Source organism: Oncorhynchus gorbuscha, linkage group LG24 (assembly GCF_021184085.1).
Source record: "Oncorhynchus gorbuscha isolate QuinsamMale2020 ecotype Even-year linkage group LG24, OgorEven_v1.0, whole genome shotgun sequence".
NCBI lineage: Eukaryota > Metazoa > Chordata > Actinopteri > Salmoniformes > Salmonidae > Oncorhynchus > Oncorhynchus gorbuscha.
Window position 1 is genome coordinate 18673786 of NC_060196.1, and position 19014 is coordinate 18692799.

General features: G+C 41.1%; 1 protein-coding gene across 3 annotated transcripts in view; it reads right to left on the minus strand.

Moving 5' to 3' along the window:
* Nucleotides 1–19014, minus strand: part of arfip1 (ADP-ribosylation factor interacting protein 1 (arfaptin 1)) — a 30936-nt gene continuing 11922 nt past the window's right edge. For 2 of the 3 annotated variants that reach the window (XM_046325557.1, XM_046325560.1), the window contains 7 exons: nucleotides 14281–14380; nucleotides 9389–9496; nucleotides 8445–8557; nucleotides 7404–7625; nucleotides 4304–4461; nucleotides 3766–3940; nucleotides 1–2410 (listed from right to left, as the gene is read on the minus strand). In XM_046325557.1, the coding sequence (XP_046181513.1) occupies nucleotides 2255–2410; nucleotides 3766–3940; nucleotides 4304–4461; nucleotides 7404–7625; nucleotides 8445–8557; nucleotides 9389–9496; nucleotides 14281–14380 (1032 nt within the window). In that variant the 3' untranslated portion in view covers nucleotides 1–2254. The remainder of the gene's footprint in view (nucleotides 2411–3765; nucleotides 3941–4303; nucleotides 4462–7403; nucleotides 7626–8444; nucleotides 8558–9388; nucleotides 9497–14280; nucleotides 14381–19014) is intronic. The other variant, XM_046325559.1, reaches the window with a different exon arrangement.

Genomic DNA, 19014 nt, shown 5'->3' on the forward strand with positions numbered 1-19014 from the left:
CACCAGAAAATATCTTTATTTATATACTGTAGCTAAGCCTTCGCATAGCAGGACCTGGTGGCAGCACAAAATGAGGCTAAATCATCCAAATGTACACACAAATCATATAACAAAGGCAAAAATGCAAAGAAGTTGTGAAAATATAAAAACACCTTCACTCAATTATTGGAAACATACCAAAACACCAAATGAGACATTCATGAAGAAAACATTTTATTTTCCCCAAAAAGACTTTACACAATATTCAGAAACCTGTTTTTGAACTCAACATCTGTTAATCACCATGAGAAAAATGCCCAATCGCTTCATTCATATACCCTATAAAATATCTAAGGTAAAATAGAGGAAATTACAAATATATATATTTATCTATGCTTACATCAATTCATTGAACAGATTGATGTACAATGCACACACACCGTTGTACAGCAGGAATGGTACTGTAGGTACAAATAGAAGACAGAGGAACCCATGGGCAAAACTGGTTGCAATAACATTATTTTGTGAATATTATGGTCAGATTCTAAAGGGAAGGTGTTATAGATATCATTTTACCAGAACCAAAATATGGCGTCATGAAAAAGATGTCTTCACCTGGTTGTCATCTGGATAACATTTCAACCAGAATATAACGTCATTATGACATCCCATATTTTGCCCGCAGGGACGAGACAGCTGGCTAGAATACCTGTGGTCCTTTCTAAGGAAATAACCATAGTATTCAGAAAATAACTATTCAAATGTTTAGAAGCTCAGGCAGAGGATGCTGGTCTTTCCTATGTACAAATGTTTTTCAGGTCCACTTTCATCTCATATACACAGTTCTTACAAGTGTTTTTTGTCTCATGTACATAAATGTGCAGTATTATATATATATATATTTGAGAGGAAGATATCGTTTAAAAAAATGACTGCAATTGGAAAGTCAAGGGAATCAACATGCTTCTTGTGCCATTAACTAGCATAGAGATTGTCATTGTCCAATGCTAAGACTGAACTGTTGTTGCTCATTCTAAAATGCAAACATTTACGTTCACGTTTAGCATATAGGTTAGCTTTAAAGCAGATAACAGCTGCTAATTAGAGATTTAACTCGTATTTAACCCTCTTCTCAAATGTAGCAAAAAGGATTCTATTCACACGGCGAGGTAATCGTGAAATAGGATAATTGAGTGGTTTATGTTGGTATGGCGTGTATGTGATGTAGGTATGTTTGGTCCATTCTTTATCTATCCATCTACAGCTATGTGGTCCTGAAGCTGGCAGTGTGAGGGGTCTGTGTTTAGTTGAAACACCAGACAGAATGAGAGATTTGTACAGACATAAAACAAGGCACATCAAGTTCACGTGGTAAGGCTGGTCTTTCAGTTTTTCTGGAATTACAAAATGTTCAATTCAATAATTAATATTGTCTGTCATATACCCATGATTAAAGTCAAAGACAAACACAAATGGTTAACACTAATGAACATCATTATTGCAACATAATAGCACCTTAAACATGACATTGACGCTTGTTATAAAATGGCCATTCATTACAGTACAATGAAATGACTCAAACAGTGAAAACCAACCATCTAATCTACTGTATTTAATTCCAAGAAGGTGGTAATCCATTTCCTACAGTCATACACTGGGTATAACAGGTGTCACATCTTGCTTATGATGCATCATGTACATTTAATGATGCCTATCATTAGTGTTACTCCATCAATAGGTGGCCAGAGTTTTACAAAAAGTGGAGATAAGTTAACCAACTGGATGCAGTCAAGAAGATGACGGCCATTTGTCCCAAAACGTCTCTACAGTGTCGAGATACAACATTCATAAGCTGGAGTAAAAAGTCCTTTTACGCTTTCCAAAATGTATTTAGCATCTCTGTGCTTCTCACTAGATTTGTCAAATCAACCCCAAAAAGTGAATTTCCCATGATTCGAAAAGAACTGCAGCAGTTCCATGTAAAAAAGAAGAGAACGAGAGAAAGTGAGATGGCCACTTCACGATTAGAACGGTCAATGGATTTCCTTGTACAGGAAATAGTAGAAAACAGGACGTACAGTTTATCAACCAAGAGATTGATAAATATTTCTTTGTTTTTTTAATTATTTATTTGTCTTAGTGTTGCTTTGCCTAACAACTTTTACAATCCTGAAGAAAAGTGGGAGGAACAGAGGCAGACAGGGAGGGGAGAGCATTTCCTGATGCCTCTCCAGACCAAACCACTAGATTTTTTTGGGAGGGGTGGATCGGCTGATTAGTGCTCCTCCAGCCAAGATGGTGTATCCCCGCCGGGCATTTTCAATTTGATGTGGAACTGCTTGAGCGTCTGATCCAGCTGCTGCTGGTTTCCTGCATAGTATGCTGCGATGGCATTGTGGAAGAGGATCAGCTGGTTGTGCAACACTTTCACCTGGGAGAGGAAGGAGGAGAAAGAATAGAAAGACATAAGCACACAGAGTCAGACAACACAGTTGCATTTAATGCCGGTTGAACAACTGTGTAATGGACCAGTTTTTAAATTTATTTAGCAAATATCCCACCAGACTTTTCAAACAGCCACACTGGTCAGTTTTAGATTTGGCCAACCTAGTCTCAGAGCATTTCAGTATACAGAAGACAGCCCTATTTGGGTAAAAGACCAAGTCCATATACAAGCACACCAAAAAAGTTGTGAAAAGGGCCCGTCAAAACCTATTCCCCCACAGGAGACTGAAAGGATTTGGCATGGGTAATCAGATCCTAAAAAAGTTATACAGCTGCACCATCGAGAGCATCACTGCCTGGTATGGCAACTGCTCGGCTTCCGACCGCAAGGCACTACAAAGGGTAGTGCGTACGGCCCAGTACATCACGGGGGCCAAGCTTCCTGCCATCCAGGACCTCCATACCAGGCGGTGTCAGAGGAAGGCACTAAAAATGGTAAAATATTCCAGCCACACTAGTTCTCTGCTACCATGGCAAGTGGTACCAGGGTGCCAAATCTAGGTCCAAAAGGCTTCTCAACAGCTTCTAGCCCCAAGTCATACGACTCTTGAACAGTGAATTAGGTATGGGCCTATACAATTTGTGACTGTCTGAAGAGTCACAATGACAGCTCAAAGAAGCACACATTTTATAGGCTATAGTGTAGGGCAGGGGTGGGCAACTCCAGTCCTCGGGGGCCTGTTGGTGTCACACTTTCTCAGTCTGTAGCAAACACACCTGATTAAGCAAATTGCATTCTAAACTGAAGATCATGATTAGGCGAATATTGGAGTCAGGTGTGTTAGCTGGGGCAAAACTGTGACACCAATCAGGCCCCCGAGGACTGGAATTAACCACCCCTGGTGTAGTGTTTAACTGCATTCGGGTTGCATGTGCAGTCCAGCAGTGTCAATTAGGTATGTGCTTTGACTTTATGGTTAAATTGTGTGAAGTAAATATGCTAGGCTAAAGGCTTACCTGCGACAACCTGTTGGGACAACGTGCCATTTTATTTTTGGCTCATCTGCATGTTGAGTATTTTTGGAATTGCATTAGTGCGACATTGGGGAAAAATGTTGTAATTTCCCAGGTTATTATTTTGGGAAATGTGAAGTGTTCCCGGGACAGTCCCAGGATGCTGGTTGCCCATGTTAATCCCTAGTTGACAGCAAAGGTTCCAAGACAATTACATCCTAGTAAGGACGCAAAATCTGGTCACATGTATTCTGTACTAGCCCTTGATGCTGAAAAAAAGACTTAGCTGCCATATCAGGAGTAGCCTAAAACTATCTTCGGAAGTACCTTGTTCTCTTCCAGGAATTTGAGCTTGATGGAGACGTCGTTGCGCATCTTCTCGTACTTCTCGCGGTGGATCTGGAACTGCTGCTGGGAGTATTCTATCTTGGGCAGAGTGGTGGCATCCCGCGGCCCCAGGTTCAATTCCTCCAGGTCTGTGCGGTACGCGTCAAACTCAACCCTACAGGGGATGTCAAAGAGCAGACGGAGGTCAACTACATACTATTTTTTTCGGGTACTATAGCAGTCTTGACAACTCCAGGGGTCATCTTCTTGCCAGACAACGACCAGAGGAGTTGATTATACAGCACAAACAGATCTGCGACCAGGCTAGGGATAATAACACGTCCAAGAGTCAAACAAAATCCTACAAAACATTGATGAAACCTCCCCAAAACACTCAATTGGCCATGGCAATTTCCTAAACTGAGTCCATTTCAGAAAATGACTAGGAATAACATATGCCCTCAAAATGTTCAATAAGAGGATGCAAGTCAGTCAATAAGTAACAGTGAACCAATTTAAACTGATATTATCACATTACCTGGCAGTTTCATACTGTTTGATGTTAATCATAGTGTCCTCAATTGTTTTGTCCACCAGTGTGTTCACATTGGCAATGAAGAAGTTGATAGCTCCCAGAAGGGTCTCCCCATTTTTGGACAAAAGTTTTTGAGTGTCAGCATTGTAGCCAAACTCCTCCTGAAACACAAGATTGCATCACACATTTTTTTGACAATTCAATAAGATAACGACTACCAGAGAACAATTGTATTATCTGAGCAAGCATAGCATCGTTGAATATGATCAAAATACTACTTCCCTAAAATATATGAGGCAAAAGGTCTTTATTTCCTAAAGAGATTAATGGATATTGAGTGACCCATCAATGTCATGGGAAAATTGCTTTTAGAGTGAGGACATGATTACATATATTGAATCACTATAGAATTCCCTTAAAGGGTTTCCAATTGAGAGCTCATAGATCATTTTGACATCCAATGACAATTCAGACAGTCACATTTAACTTCCAACCACGAGCTGTGCTTTCTTAAATCTCGATACATGTTTATTTAAACCTTTTATACAAAATGGAAGTCTTAACTCTTAACAAACCATGAATGTCTAGGCCCAAATGTCACAGCAAATAAACCATTTTGGACATGCTTATTCATCATACAACAGAAGTAAATCTAACACGAAACATGGCAGTACTACCATCTCATAAACAGAACATTGAAACACAAACATGTACACACACACACACACACACACAACCCTTTCATTAGGCAGCAGGTGGGGGATGTGCATAAATCCCATTACAATAAAGATAGAACATGAAGTACGGGTCCCACCCAGTTTACTGTTCATAATTGCCTATAGATCTGACAAGGGTGGCTATAAAAACTAGCTATCATTTACGCATAAGCAAATACTTACAAAACATGCATTTCAAATAAATGCGCAGAATAAAAACAGGTGGTCTTCACTGTAAAATGCTTACTAATGAGCCCTTTATAAAGACAAATGTGCACAAAACAATAAGGAAATAGTAACACAAAATAACGAGGTAGTTGAGGTAATACGTACATGTAGGTAGGGATAAAAGGGACCAGGCAATCGGGAGGTAGGAAAACGGTTCAGCGAACATAGCAAAACCGGAAAATAACATTTTTGGGAGGAACGGAACCAGAACGAATTATTTTAAAGGCATATGAACTGGTTAATAACGTTTATTTTATGTTCCGTGCATTTTGTTCCAGTCCCACAAAAAAAAACTCAAAGCGCCTATGCAAAGCCCTCACTGTCACTCAAACTTCCAGTGTCAGGCTGCACACCAGCTGAAAATCTTTGCCAGTGTGTATGTAGGCTACCTTCCCCTCACTCCGAAGCATGCAGTCTACTGTAAGCTACTGACGTTACAAGCGTGATTTAAAAATTAGCAAGAGGCATTTTTTAAATTAGAGGACAATGGATGAACTTTATCAATTCTGGTTAAGGTTACTATCGATATCACGTTTCACATTGGATTTATTAACTACAAAAGTCTTTACTTTAACTCTGGTGCCGCTCTACACATACCAGCTAGCTGTGGTCTAGCTCTTAAAACGAACGGCCTCATTATGTGTAATGTAATGGAACTGAGAGTCATGATCAAGGGCTATCCCTGGTCCAATGTCAAACTCCGAAGTTCAAAGACATTCAAAAGATTCCTCATCGACGCCGCTCCTTCATAGATCTAATTCTGTGTGCCCAATTCAGATCATGCATGTCATAACATGCCCATGCCTTCATGCCCAGCGCTCTCCTCACCCGGTAAATTTCTGCCGCACCCTACACTTGTCTGTCCAATGCATGTACATATCTTGCCCACTCCATAGCAAGCTGCTCTATCCATTGGTGAAGTCATTTAAAGTAGAGCTAAATGTTTAAAAAAAATAATATACAATTATTTGAGGTTTAAAAAGGAACAGAATTAAACTATATAAACCATTACTTGTTGGGGGTTCGAACCGGTTCAGAACTTCACTTTGCTGTTTAGAACAGTGGGTGGGGGGGGGAATGACGGTTCTGCTCAGAATGAAACTATATAAACCATTACTTGTTGGGGGTTCGAACCGGTTCAGAACTTCACTTTGCTGTTTAGAACAGTGGGTGGGGGGGAATGACGGTTCTGCTCAGAATGAAACGATTGAGAAATCATTTGTTCCAACCCCTTGTCAGGAAACAGAGTGGAAGCAGCATATGTGAAGAGGGTTTAAGTGTGTCTGTCTGTGTGTGTGTGTGTGTGTTTAGGGTCAATATGCATGTAGGCGTGTTTTGTGTGTGTGAGCGTATGCAGTGTGTGTGTGTGTGTGTGTGTGTGTGTGTGTGTGTGTGTGTGTGTGTGTGTGTGTGTGTGTGTGTGTGTGTAAGCCAGTGTAGTATGTGTGAGTATGCATAGAGCCAGTGCAAGAGAGTTAGTGCAAGAGAGTTAGTGCAAGAGAGTTAGTGCAAGAGAGTTAGTGCAAGAGAGTTAGTGCAAGAGAGTTAGTGCGAGGGACATTTGGTTATTATTTCAGGGTACATCAATAATACATTTACTACAAATAATAAATGATGCATCATGTATAAAACAGCTAAGTCAAATAAAATAGGTCCGGCTTTGCATTAAGCGGTCTGTCTTGTAAATCCATTTTATATAGATACAAATTAAACCAATTAAACCAATTTATCAAAGGCTTTTAGTGCATTTGAGAATTCAACACAAGTGAACCCACTCAGCATCATCCGCACTGAGGCAACCTGAAGCAGCTCGAGTAAAAAAGGGAGAAAATCACTGACTGATCTGACAGGTGAAAGCAGAAGTGTTAACCTACCCAGTCCTTCACCTAGCTATCAGTGGTTATGGAAAAAAAGTGATGAGGAATAGAAGTCATTTCAGAGTACTGATAACAAACCAGAGCCAGAAACGGCCATCCTTAAAAGGTATGTCCCAAACCACAGATCTAGGAGGAGGTTACTTTACTCCCAATCCTAACCTTCCATTAACATTACAGGTATGAAGAAAAAAAACTGATCTTGTATTCGTTTCAACTACTTCAACCTACTCCAGCTTCAGGTTGCTCGTTTAGGTCAAAGTTAGAAAATAGTGACTGACTCACATGGAGCTCTGGCGACTTGAGGCCGAGGTCAGCGAAGGCGTCGCCAAGCTGCCGCTGGGTCTGCATCATCTGGGTGAGCTGGTTGGCCAGAGTCTGGGTCAGCTTGACCACGTGTTCGTACTTGCGCTTGTTGTCGCGCAGCACTTCGATCTGCCCCTCCAGCTCCAGGTCCACCGTCCGCGAGCCGCGGCCCAGCTTCTCCGACAAGATCTGCCTGGTGCACTGCGGGGAGAGAAGTGTTAGCATTCCTAGTGTAACTGACCAAATGGAATGATTTAGCATTAGCATTGTTAGCATTCAAGAATAACGGACCTTGCGTTTCAAACAATTTAGCGTTAACATATATTATCCCAGTGTAACTGACCTGGGGTTTCAAACGAATTAGTGTTAGCATAGTTAGCATCCGAGAGTAGCTGACCATGGTTTCAAATGAGATAGCGCCAGCATCTTTAGAATTCTAGTGAATCTGATGTTGGGTTGAGAACCCACATAGTTAGGATCCTAGTGTAACCAACCCCAGGTATCAAACCCAGGTCATCGACATGTCTCAATACAATGTTAGCCCTCCAAGCTAAAGCCGGTACGTTGGCTCTGGGAACAGAGATTTTATTTAAATGTTGTATCTAAATCTCTGATCACATTCAAAGCAATATCTTTAATGGATATTAAAAGTATGTAGTGCCGTGTAATATCACTGAGAAACAGTTTGGCTAAATCAGATGTTCTACAGCAACCCTTTTGTCTTGTTCTTTTGTGAGTGTACAATAAAGCAGGGGAGCCAGAAGTAAACATTCACAGCACACTGGGGAATTATGGACAGATGAGATCATAGGTAGCTCACCAATCCAACCCTGGCTATGAAAAGCTGTGTGTGTGTTGCGATGCCAGGAAAAAAAGGGGTAGTCTACCTGCAAAGTGGGAACCGGATTGTGAGAGGAGAAAGGTACTAAGGAGATAGAGGTGTGAAAAAGCAAGGTTGAGAATGAGTGAGTGGGAGTTAGAAAAGAAAGAGGGGCAGTAAGTGCTGGTGGCAAATATTACTTTGTACGTGTTGATACTCCACTTCCTCACTAGGTCCAGTTTTTCCATGGCCGGGTTCTTCAGGTCGTCTGCCAGGACCACCGGCCCGCTCTGTGGCTGCCCTTCCATAGTGCCTGAAGAGAAAGGCGACTGTCATGAATGGTCGAGAGAGGCTGTATCTGTTAGCTTGGGGCTCTGGTAAGATATAGTGTTAGAGAATATAAAATGTAGATGTGAGACTATGGTGAATCAATCATAGGATTGATATACCATTTCCAGTCATGTCATCAGACTGGAACATGGAAACACTGAGTAAAAGTTAGATGCCGACTATGATACTCCGACGATTATCATCTACAGGTGAAATACTAAAGTATATACGTTTACCTGCAGGGAAAATAAATTAGTAACAAGCAACAGCAAGGAGTTTCATTTAGAGTAGAAGGGAGGTTTTTCCGTTTGAGGGAGGTCTGCAAGGAACTATGGGAGCCCAGTGATGCAAGGAGGACGCAGGAGTTAAGCAGGGATGCTGGTTAAAACTCAGGTGAAGCTGTGTAAGGCTTGGTTGGTCCTAGCAAGTGTGTTTGTGAAATGTTGAAACAAGATGAGGACCCCTATAACCAGCTATGGGAGAAATGCAGACAACCGACATGATTAGTTTCCAGTGGCCTAATCTCAGCTGTTACAAACCAGAAACCACCGTCAAGCTTTCAGGTAATTGCATCCTTCGCAGCTAAAAGTCAAAGGTGAAATTGAACAAAGAGAGAGAGGGGAAGGACGCGAAGACAGAAGAGAAACGACAGTAGAAGTCGATGAAGAAGGACGTGGACGATGGATTTTGAAGGAATGACACAGAGCCTTGATACAAAGGAGGGAACAAGGGAGAGAAGCCCAACCAGAAATAAGAGAGGGAGCAGAAAGCAAGTCCGTATATAAATATACACCGTCTCTGTTGCTGCGGGTACCTTTCTGTATCTCAGTCTGACTATCGCTGATGGGTCGCGCCAGACGGCTAGCCGCGGCTGAGCTGGGAGCTACAGGTGCCACGGGAGACGTGGGCTGGCTTGCTGACACTGGAAACAGCAGGCAACAGTGGCGATTGATTAGTAAGTCAATTCAACAACCCCCCCCCCCCCCTATCTAGAGCTGTCAAATGGAATCTCCCACAGGTCCTCCTTGGGTGTTCCTTTGGGTCTGAAATGGCACTATGGATGGGGCGGCCCACCCCTAAAGACCGAATAAGAGGTGTAATCTTGAGATGACAGGCACAGAACAGTCCCACTGGACTAAAAGGGGATCAGTGGCACAACTAGGTTCATATCGTACCAAGTAAAGACTCCTAAAGCAATTGGACTACCTGACACCACATTGGACACAATGCACTATGCCTGCACCTTCCCTTTGGTTTGATGTTACTTGTCAGTGAAACCTCCATGGGACAAACGTTCTGTACTTGCCATTTAAGCCTATGCTCAACCTTTAATGAAAAGCACAGATCTTGCTGTAAAATGACAGGGTTCTAATCATTGCAGCCTTTCAGTCTTTGTAGACTTGCCTTTGGATGCTTTTATGGGTTAGCCAGTTGAGAAGTGACCTATCAGGTCTGAGTCTGTAATCATAAAGTGTCTCAGAGTAGGAGTGCTGATCTAAGACAAAGTTTAGACTTTTAGATCATAGTGAATGAAATATCACATGGACAGATCCCAGATCAGACGCTTTGTGAACACTGGCCCAGGTCAGGTCAGGAACCTTCTCAGTGTGTTGATGTGTCCTTATGAACACCACATACCCACAAACAGGAAGGTATACAACAAACAGAGTTTAAAGTTGTTGCCTGGGACACGGTTCGATCCACCGCCGCCTTGCTGTTGATGACTGGGCATTTCAGCACATCACGCAAAGCCTCTGATGCTAAGTATGTGACTACCATCAACCAACAATACTGTATGCTAGCTATGTCGGAAAGGACTACAACTTTCAAAGTGTACCCACTACATTATTATTTCCCATGTATTTTTTGTTCAAAAGTTTGGGGACGCTAAGAAATGTCCTTGTTTTTTAAAAAGCAATTTTTTTTGTCCATTAAAATAACATCAAATTGATCAGAAAGATAGTGTAGACATTGTTCATGTTGGAAATGACGATTGTGGCTGGAAATGGCAGATTTTGAATGGAATATCTACATAGGCATACAGAGGCCCATTATCAGCAACCATTACTCCTGTGTTCCAATGGCAGCGTAGCAAAGAAAAAGCCATATATATCAGACTGGCCAATAAAAAGAAAAGATTGAGCAAAAGAACACAGACACTGGACAAATGAACTCTGCATAGAAGGACAGAATCCCAGAGTCGCCTTTTCACTGTTGACGTTGACTGGTGTTTTGCGGACACTATTTAATGAAGCTGCCAGTTGAAGGCTTGTGAGGTGTCTGTTTCCCAACCTAAATCAATTAGCCTTATAAAATGATCAACTTGGATTAGCTAACACAACGTGCCATTGGAACACAAGAGTGATGGGTGCTGATAATGGGCCTCTATACGTCTATGTAGATATTCTATTCAAAATCACCCGTTTCCAGCTACAATAGTCATTTACAACATAAACAATGTCTACACTGTATTTCTGATTTGATGGTTTTTTTTAATGAAAAAAAAAAAGTTCCTTTTCTTTCAAAAACAAGGACATTTCTAAGTGACCCCAAACTTTTGACCGGTGTATATTTTCCTTCTTTATTATTTTTCCCCAAACCCGCTCCTCCCTCCTTTAATTGGAGTAACCTAATGTACAACAATACCTAAGCTTCTACTTCCTGCTTATACATACCATATACATTTTAATGACATAGTATATTAGTCGCCTCTTTTTTGTTCCTCCCTTTAGCTCCCCCCAACCCCAATCCAGGTTTGGTTTCAATTAATCATATTTTTCAACTGTGCTGTGATGTCACAAAAGTCCTTAACCTTTCTCATAGTTTCTACAGATTATAAATTAAAGAAAATTCTTTGTTAAAATTATTATATTATTGATTGATTTACTATGACTTTTCGAATTCCCCAGCAGTGCTATTTGCAGAGTTAGCTCCAAGTAAATGTTGTAAATCTTCAGTCATTCCTGAACCTGCGACCAAAAACAAGCTACAGTACCAAAACAAGTGATCAAATGATTCTGACTCTTCACAGCAAAATCTGCAGAGCTAGGATGGTTGAAACACACACACACACACACACACACACACACACACACACACACACACACGGTTGTAAGAATGTTACATAATAATTTACACTGAAAAGTATTAAAGATTACATTATGTGGACCTGGACAAAAGGGCAGTAGTGTTGAATATTGTTGCATAAATACTGTATCATTTAAGTGAAACTTTGGTTCCGTTAATTACAGTCACAAGAGTCAATTGATACAAACGTCAAGTCTCTGTGTTCAGTGACTTCACCTCCCTCCCTTGAATGGGCATGCCAAGGTAAGTATTTTCCAGTTCCCACCACAGCCTGAAATATATACAGCTTGTGTTAATAACTTTCCAATAGGTCTGGATTAATTCCGAGTGATAAACGATATCTACATGACTTGAGGGGACGGCGGACACTCAGAGTCCGCAGCAACCTCCGGACGCCAGCGCCTCTAGTCCGTTGCCAAGGGGGATAGAGTTAATTTATTTGCATGTGTAACGAGGATGCGATAATGAAAGAAAGGGGAGCCAGGAGGAAATCAAACGGAGATCAGAGGCAATTCATTAAAACTCAATTGGACTCCCCCCTTTATAAATTCAAATGTCGTCCTCATCTATCCATATCTCTGGCGCTGGACAGAGGGGCAGCTTGTTAGGGCGACACAACCAAAGTACCTTGCATTTTGCAACCTGAACACCGGGATTGAATGAGGAGGGCGAGTTTGGAGGGTCGAAACACAGGAATAACGCAAACTAGGCTTGGGTAGTATACCATACTGGGGTATTTTGAAATACCAACAGTATGATTTTCAATACAGTCCAAAAAATATACATTTTTATTTTATTTAATCAATACTCACACACACACAGTACCAGTCAAAAGTTTGGACACGCCTACTCATTCCAGGGCTTTTATTTTTTTTAATACCATAGCATTTTTGTATGTTCTCTATACTTGAAAAAGTATAAATGGACCAATTTGGCACATTTGGGCAAACTCCTGGCAGACTTTATACAAAATATTGTGTTGTGATGTAATTTTTCACTGAATCAGTCTGAAACCGTGCACGCACTGCTGCCATCTTGTGGACAATATCTAAATTACACCATGTTTTTTTGTTTGTAATATAATAATAATATATATTTGTACTATTTTTTTTGTACTATCTTTTCCAGATCTAATGTGTTATATTCTACATTACCACAAACTTCAATGTGTTCCCTTTTAAATGGTATCAAGAATATGCATATCCTTGTTTAATGTCCTGAGCTACAGGAAGTTAGATATGGGGGTGTCATTTTAGGTGGATTTTTTTTTTTAAAGGTTCCAATCCATAAGAGATTTTAAGACAAGGTCAGTCAATACGTAACTTTAAGAACTTAGAAAGTTTCTTCAAGCGCAGTCGCAAAAACCATCAAGGGCCATGATGAAACTGCCTCTCATGAGGCCCACCACAGGAAAGGAAGACTCAGAGCTACCTCTGCTGCAGTGTTTAAGATCAATGGCATACCAGCCTCAGAAATTGTAGCACAAATAAATGCTTCAGAGTTCAAGTGACACATCTCAAAATCAACTGTTCAGAGGAGACTGCTTGAAATCAGGCCTTTGTCATATTTGCTGCAAAGAAACCACTACTAAAGGACAGTGGGATTGATTTGCACTTCCCGCTCCAAAGTATGATCATATCTAGGAGACAGAACGTCTCTCATTCCTGGGCGGTATGATGGCTGCGTGGTCCCATGGTGTTTATACTTGCGTACTATTGTTTGTAAAGATTAACGTGGTACCTTCTGGCTTTTGGAAATTGCTCCCAAGGATGAACCAGACTTGTGGAGGACTACAATTTTTTTTCTGAGGTCTTGGCTGATTTCTTTTGATTTTCCCATGATGTCAAGCAAAGTGGCACTGAGTTTGAAGGAAGGCCTTGAAATACATCCACAGGTACACCTCTAATTGACTCAAATGATGTCAATTAGCCTATCAGAAGCATCTAAAGCCATGACCTTTACCTGGAATTTCCCAAGCTGTTTAAAGGCACAGTCAACTCAGTGTATGTAAACATCTGACCCACAGGAATTGTGATACAGTTAATTATAAGTGAAATAATCTGTCTGTAAACAATTGTTGGAAAAATTACTTGTGTCATGCACAAAGTAGATGTCCTAACCGACTTGCCAAAACTATAGTTTGTTAACAAGAAATTTGTGGAGTGGTTGAAAAACAAGTTTTAATGACTCCAACCTAAGTGTATGTAAACTTTCGACTTCAACTGTATGTAGGTTAAGAACTTTTGTGAAACGGCACAGTTGAAAAATACATGTCAAATAGAAATCAAAACTAGATGGTAGGGGTTGAGGGTAGCTGAAAGATGGAGTTAAAACCAAAAGATAACAATTGTAAGATGTACTGTGTCAGTATAATGTACAGAAAAATACATCTGGGGATTGGAAATGATGCAGACAATTAACACTGATGGAAGCCACAACCTGCAACATTAAAGCTGACCTAAACTCCACCCCCCACCAAAAATATATATATTTTTTAAAAGAAAATGTACTAGGTACTCTGGTTAACAGTAGAAAAGGAAAAACCTGCACTCACTGGAAACAGTCTTTACATTCAATATGCTGCTGCATGCCATTTCTTGATAAGTCTGGTTACTGTACCTTTGTATGGTCCTGATGCAATGATGCCCTCTGTCATCGAGGCAAAGCTGCCAGAGTGGATGTGGCTTTCTGACAGGTTCAGGTCCCCGTAAGAAGGGTCCTAAAAGTCAGGGAGGGAAAATTGCAACAGTCAGAGGAAAGGGGTTCACATTGAAGAATACGACACTGGTGTAAAGTACTTTAGTACTTTAAAGTATTTTTAGTACTTTAAAGTATTTTTACTTTACTTTTTACTCCATACGTTTTCCCTGACACAAAAAAGTATTTGTTACATTTTGAATGCTTTGCAGGAGAGAAAATGGTCCAATTCGCACGCTTATCAAGAGAACATTCCTGGTCATCCCTACTGCCTCTGATCTGGCGAACTCACAAAACACAAATGTTTATTTTTTATTTTTTAATGTCTGAGTGTTGGTGTGACCCTGTCTATCCGTAAAAAGAGAAGAAAAAAAAGACAATTGTGCCGTCTGGTTTGCTTAATAAGGAATGTAATTATTCATACGTTTACTTTTGAAACGTAAGTATATTTAAAAACTAACACTTTTTCTCAAGTAGTATTTTACTGGTTAACTTTCACTTGTACTCGAGTCATTTTCTATTAAGGTATCTTTACTTTTACTCAAGTATGAACGTCGTCGAGTACTGAGTTTGACCTAAGATAATGCATTCTCTCCGTTTACACAAACTGAACAATCGCAGAATTTAATTTTCAAAAATGTGCCCATACACAGACATCGAAAGCATCACAGACTGTCACGAAATGGAACTACAATCGTCACTAAGATAAAAAAAAAATTAAAAAAAATACTCCTGACAACTGAAGGACTTCAAGAAACAAGTGTCCTGTACAGGTTTTATGAGAATAGATTTTCCCTTTAAGTACATTCTGCTTGCTTCCTCTCAAATCACCATGAATCACACCCGCGGCCTCAAAGCTATTGGCTGGCGTCCAGTGTAAGAGATCAAGTTGCCACCAATGGGCAACACACATTGGAATTCACTTTAAAAAGGGAGATGACAATGATCATGTATCCTACACATCATGACAATGTTCTGTAAATTAACATAATTCGTATGACATTTTAAAGGACATTCATTTTTATACTTAGCTCTAGTTTGTCACTTACGGTTTGATTCGGATGTGTTTCTAAAGCCACTGCTAACAGAAAACAAACCTGAGTGATAGGGGTAAGATCCACATGTTCAGAATGTGTGGCCCAAACCCCTAAGTAACCTCAAACCAAGGAGGAGGTACAGAAAAGGAAGGGCACAAACAGTTAGGTGAGCAGAGACCCATCGCCGTGGGGGCATACGGTCCCAGGTCGGGAGCGTTACTGCTGCGCCAGACTCCGGCACTATGCATTACAATTTATTCCGTCATAAAATAGGCACGCATGTCAGAGATTTGTACCGGTTCTTATGGGAAATATAGCATTATTACACCACAGAGCCTAACAAAGCACGGCACGATCCCTAAACATAAATTAGACAGCAAGACCCCAATGCGGGGATGTTCTGTGTGCTTACAATGGTCACAAAAGCCTTCACTGTCAGTGACATAAACAGAGGATCGACGGGATTTGAACTGCATGCGACCAATTTTTACAATGTCTATCTTGACATTCATGTTAATACCATGTATCGTCGGTCTGCATTTTCTAAACTGGATAAGTATGATATATTCATCAATCAATACATGATAAACATGGGCATAGCTAGAGAGCATCAACAATACCACATGGACAACGGACAATAATAGGCGTATGGTTTGATCCATTACATATGTAGGATTACATGTATACCAGTTAGGCTTGGGTGGTATAACGTATACTGGGGTATTAGAAGCTAGCCACGGGCTGCTTTTTCCATATTGTTGAATTTTTGTTTTAGTTTTACAATACGTTTTAATATTTGAAGCTACTTTAAGAAAATGCCTGCAGTCAACGTGTGCAATACATTAGGAGATGAAGCATATCGCGTTCCTCCTTTCACATTATTATACATAGAATACCATATTTCCCCAGAACAGTTGAGCCAGTCACGTGTTTGTAAAGAACCCAATGACCAGAACTACAGAGTTCCTCTACTGAGATCAGAGAACCTGCCAGAAGGACAGCCGTCTCCACAGCACTTCACCAATCTGGGCTTTATGGGAGAGCGGCTAGACGGAAGCTACTCCTGAGAAAAAAGCACATGATAGCACGCCTGGAGATTGCAAAAAGGCATGTGAAAGTCTCAGATCATAAGGCAAAAGATTGTGGTTTAATGAGACCTGAATGCAAAGTGCTAGGTCTGGAGAAAACCAGGCACAGCTCATCACTCTTCCAACACCATCCCTAACGTGAAGCATGGTGGTGGCAGCATCATGCTATGGGGATGCTTTTCAGCGGCAGGGATGTGGAGACTGGTAAGGATAGAGGGAACAATGAAAGAGTCAAATGCAGGCAAATCCGAAAATGAGAACCTGCTTCAGAGTGCAAACGACCTTAGACTGGGGCAAAGATTTACATTCCAACTGGACAATGACCCCAAGCATACAGCCAAAGCCATGCAGGAATGGCTTCAGAACAAGAATATGAAAGTCCTTCAGCTATCAAGCCAAAGCCCAGACTTGAATCCCATTGAAAGTCTGTGGAAAGACGTGAAGATTGCTGTTCACCAAAGCTCCCAAACTAACTCAACAGAGCTTGAGAAAAATTGCAATGAAAAATGGGAGAAAAATCCCCAAATCCTGATGTGCAAAGCTGATACTGATATAGCCAAGATTACTCAAAGCTGATACTGCCGCCAAAGGTGTTTCTACAAAGTATTGACTCATAGGTGTGAATACTTACGCAAGAGACATTTATGTATTTCATTTTCAATAAAATTAGCAAAAATGTCTAAAAACATGTTTTCACTTTGTCATTATGGGGAGTTAGTGTAGATGCATAGCCTAAGTATAGGCTTGTCCATAATTAAATCCCATGATGTGGAGCTACAAAAAGAGCTGCTGCTACTGTTTCAAATGCACAGCTGGGGCATCAAATTACTTTAAATGAGGGAGACCAACTATATTGAAAGCAGGTACGTCCACACAGGTGTGGTTCCTGAGCAATTCATACTTAAGGGTCCAAAAAAATGCTGGGCAGGCCCAGTTGCTAATTGACAATGCCCACATCCCCAGGGCACAAGTGGTTTGACAGGCATGAAAACTATGTCCATATGCATGGCAGTCACCAGATCTTGACCCAATTGAACACTTATGGGAGATTCTGGAATGGTGACTGACAAAGCATTTTTCACCACCATCAACAAAACACCAAATTATTGAATTTCCTGTGGAAGAATGGTGTCACATCTATCCAATAAAGTTCCAGATACTTGTCGAATCTATGCCAAGGCGCATTAATGCCGTTCTGGTGGCTTGCCGTGGCCCAACACCCTATTATCCCCTAGAGTAATGTCTGCGAACCTGTGGAAATCTAATAAGCACAACAACAACAAAAAATCCTAATAAAAATCTGTCATTTTAACCTAGAGATATGCATTAGATGCTTCTCAATCCATGCACTTCCGCATCTGCGGTGAAAGGTGATAGAGTTATGGTTTGACAAACACAGATTTGAGACATCCCGGATATCGGTCTTCTCACAAAATTATCTGTAGAGTCCGAACATCTTTGCCTACAAAATATTATGACACCTCTATGGAAAGATTAGACTCTCACGAACAAAATGGTGATCTCCGTTTTGCTCTACGGCCTCCACAAGCTGTAGCATGCAAACAGTTTTTGTTAAACACTAAACGGCGAGACTCACGAACACACACATGTAGGTTGTTTGCTCTAGGACGCCCACAGGCCTCAAAAGACTCGTCTGATGGTCAAAGTTTAAAAAGGTACACTACATGTGGACACCTGCTCGTTGAACATCTCATTCCAAAATCATGGGCTTTTAAAAAAAAACTTTATTTAACTAGGCAAGTCAGTTAAGAACAAATTCTTATTTTCAATGATGGCCTGGGAACAGTAGGTTAACTGCCTGTTCAGGGACAGAACGACAGATGTGTACCTGGTCAGCTCGGGGATATGAACTTGCAACCTTTCGGTTACTAGTCCAACGCTCTAACCACTAGGCTACCCTGCCGCCCCAATTTAATGGCATTAATATGGATTAGGTCCCCCCTTTGCTGCTATAACCTACTCCAGTGTTCTGGGAAGGCTTTCCACTAGATGTTGGAACATTGCGGCGGGGACTTGCTTCCATTCCGCCACAAGAGCATTAATGAGGTCAGGCACTGATGTTGAGCGATTAGGCCTGGCTTGCAGTCGGCATTCCAATTCATGCCAAAGGGATTCGATGGGACTCTGTGCAGGCCAGTCAAGTTCTCCCACACCGATCTCGACAAACAGGAAAGGGCCTTCCCCAAACAGTCCACAAAGTTGAAAGAACAGAATCTTCAAGAACATCATTGTATGCTGTAGCATTAAGATTTTCCTTCACTGGAACCAAGGGGCTTAGCCCGAACCATAAAAACAGCCCCAGACCATTATTCCTCCTCCACCAAACTGCACAGTTGGCACCATTCATTGCGGCAGGTAGCGTTCTCCTAGCTTCCGCCATACACAGATTTGTCCTTCGAACTGCCGGATGGTGAAGCGTGATTCATCCAGAGAAAGCGTCTCCAGAGAAAGCATTTCCACTGCTCCATAGTCAAATGGCGGCAAACTATCAAATCACTCCAGCTGATGCT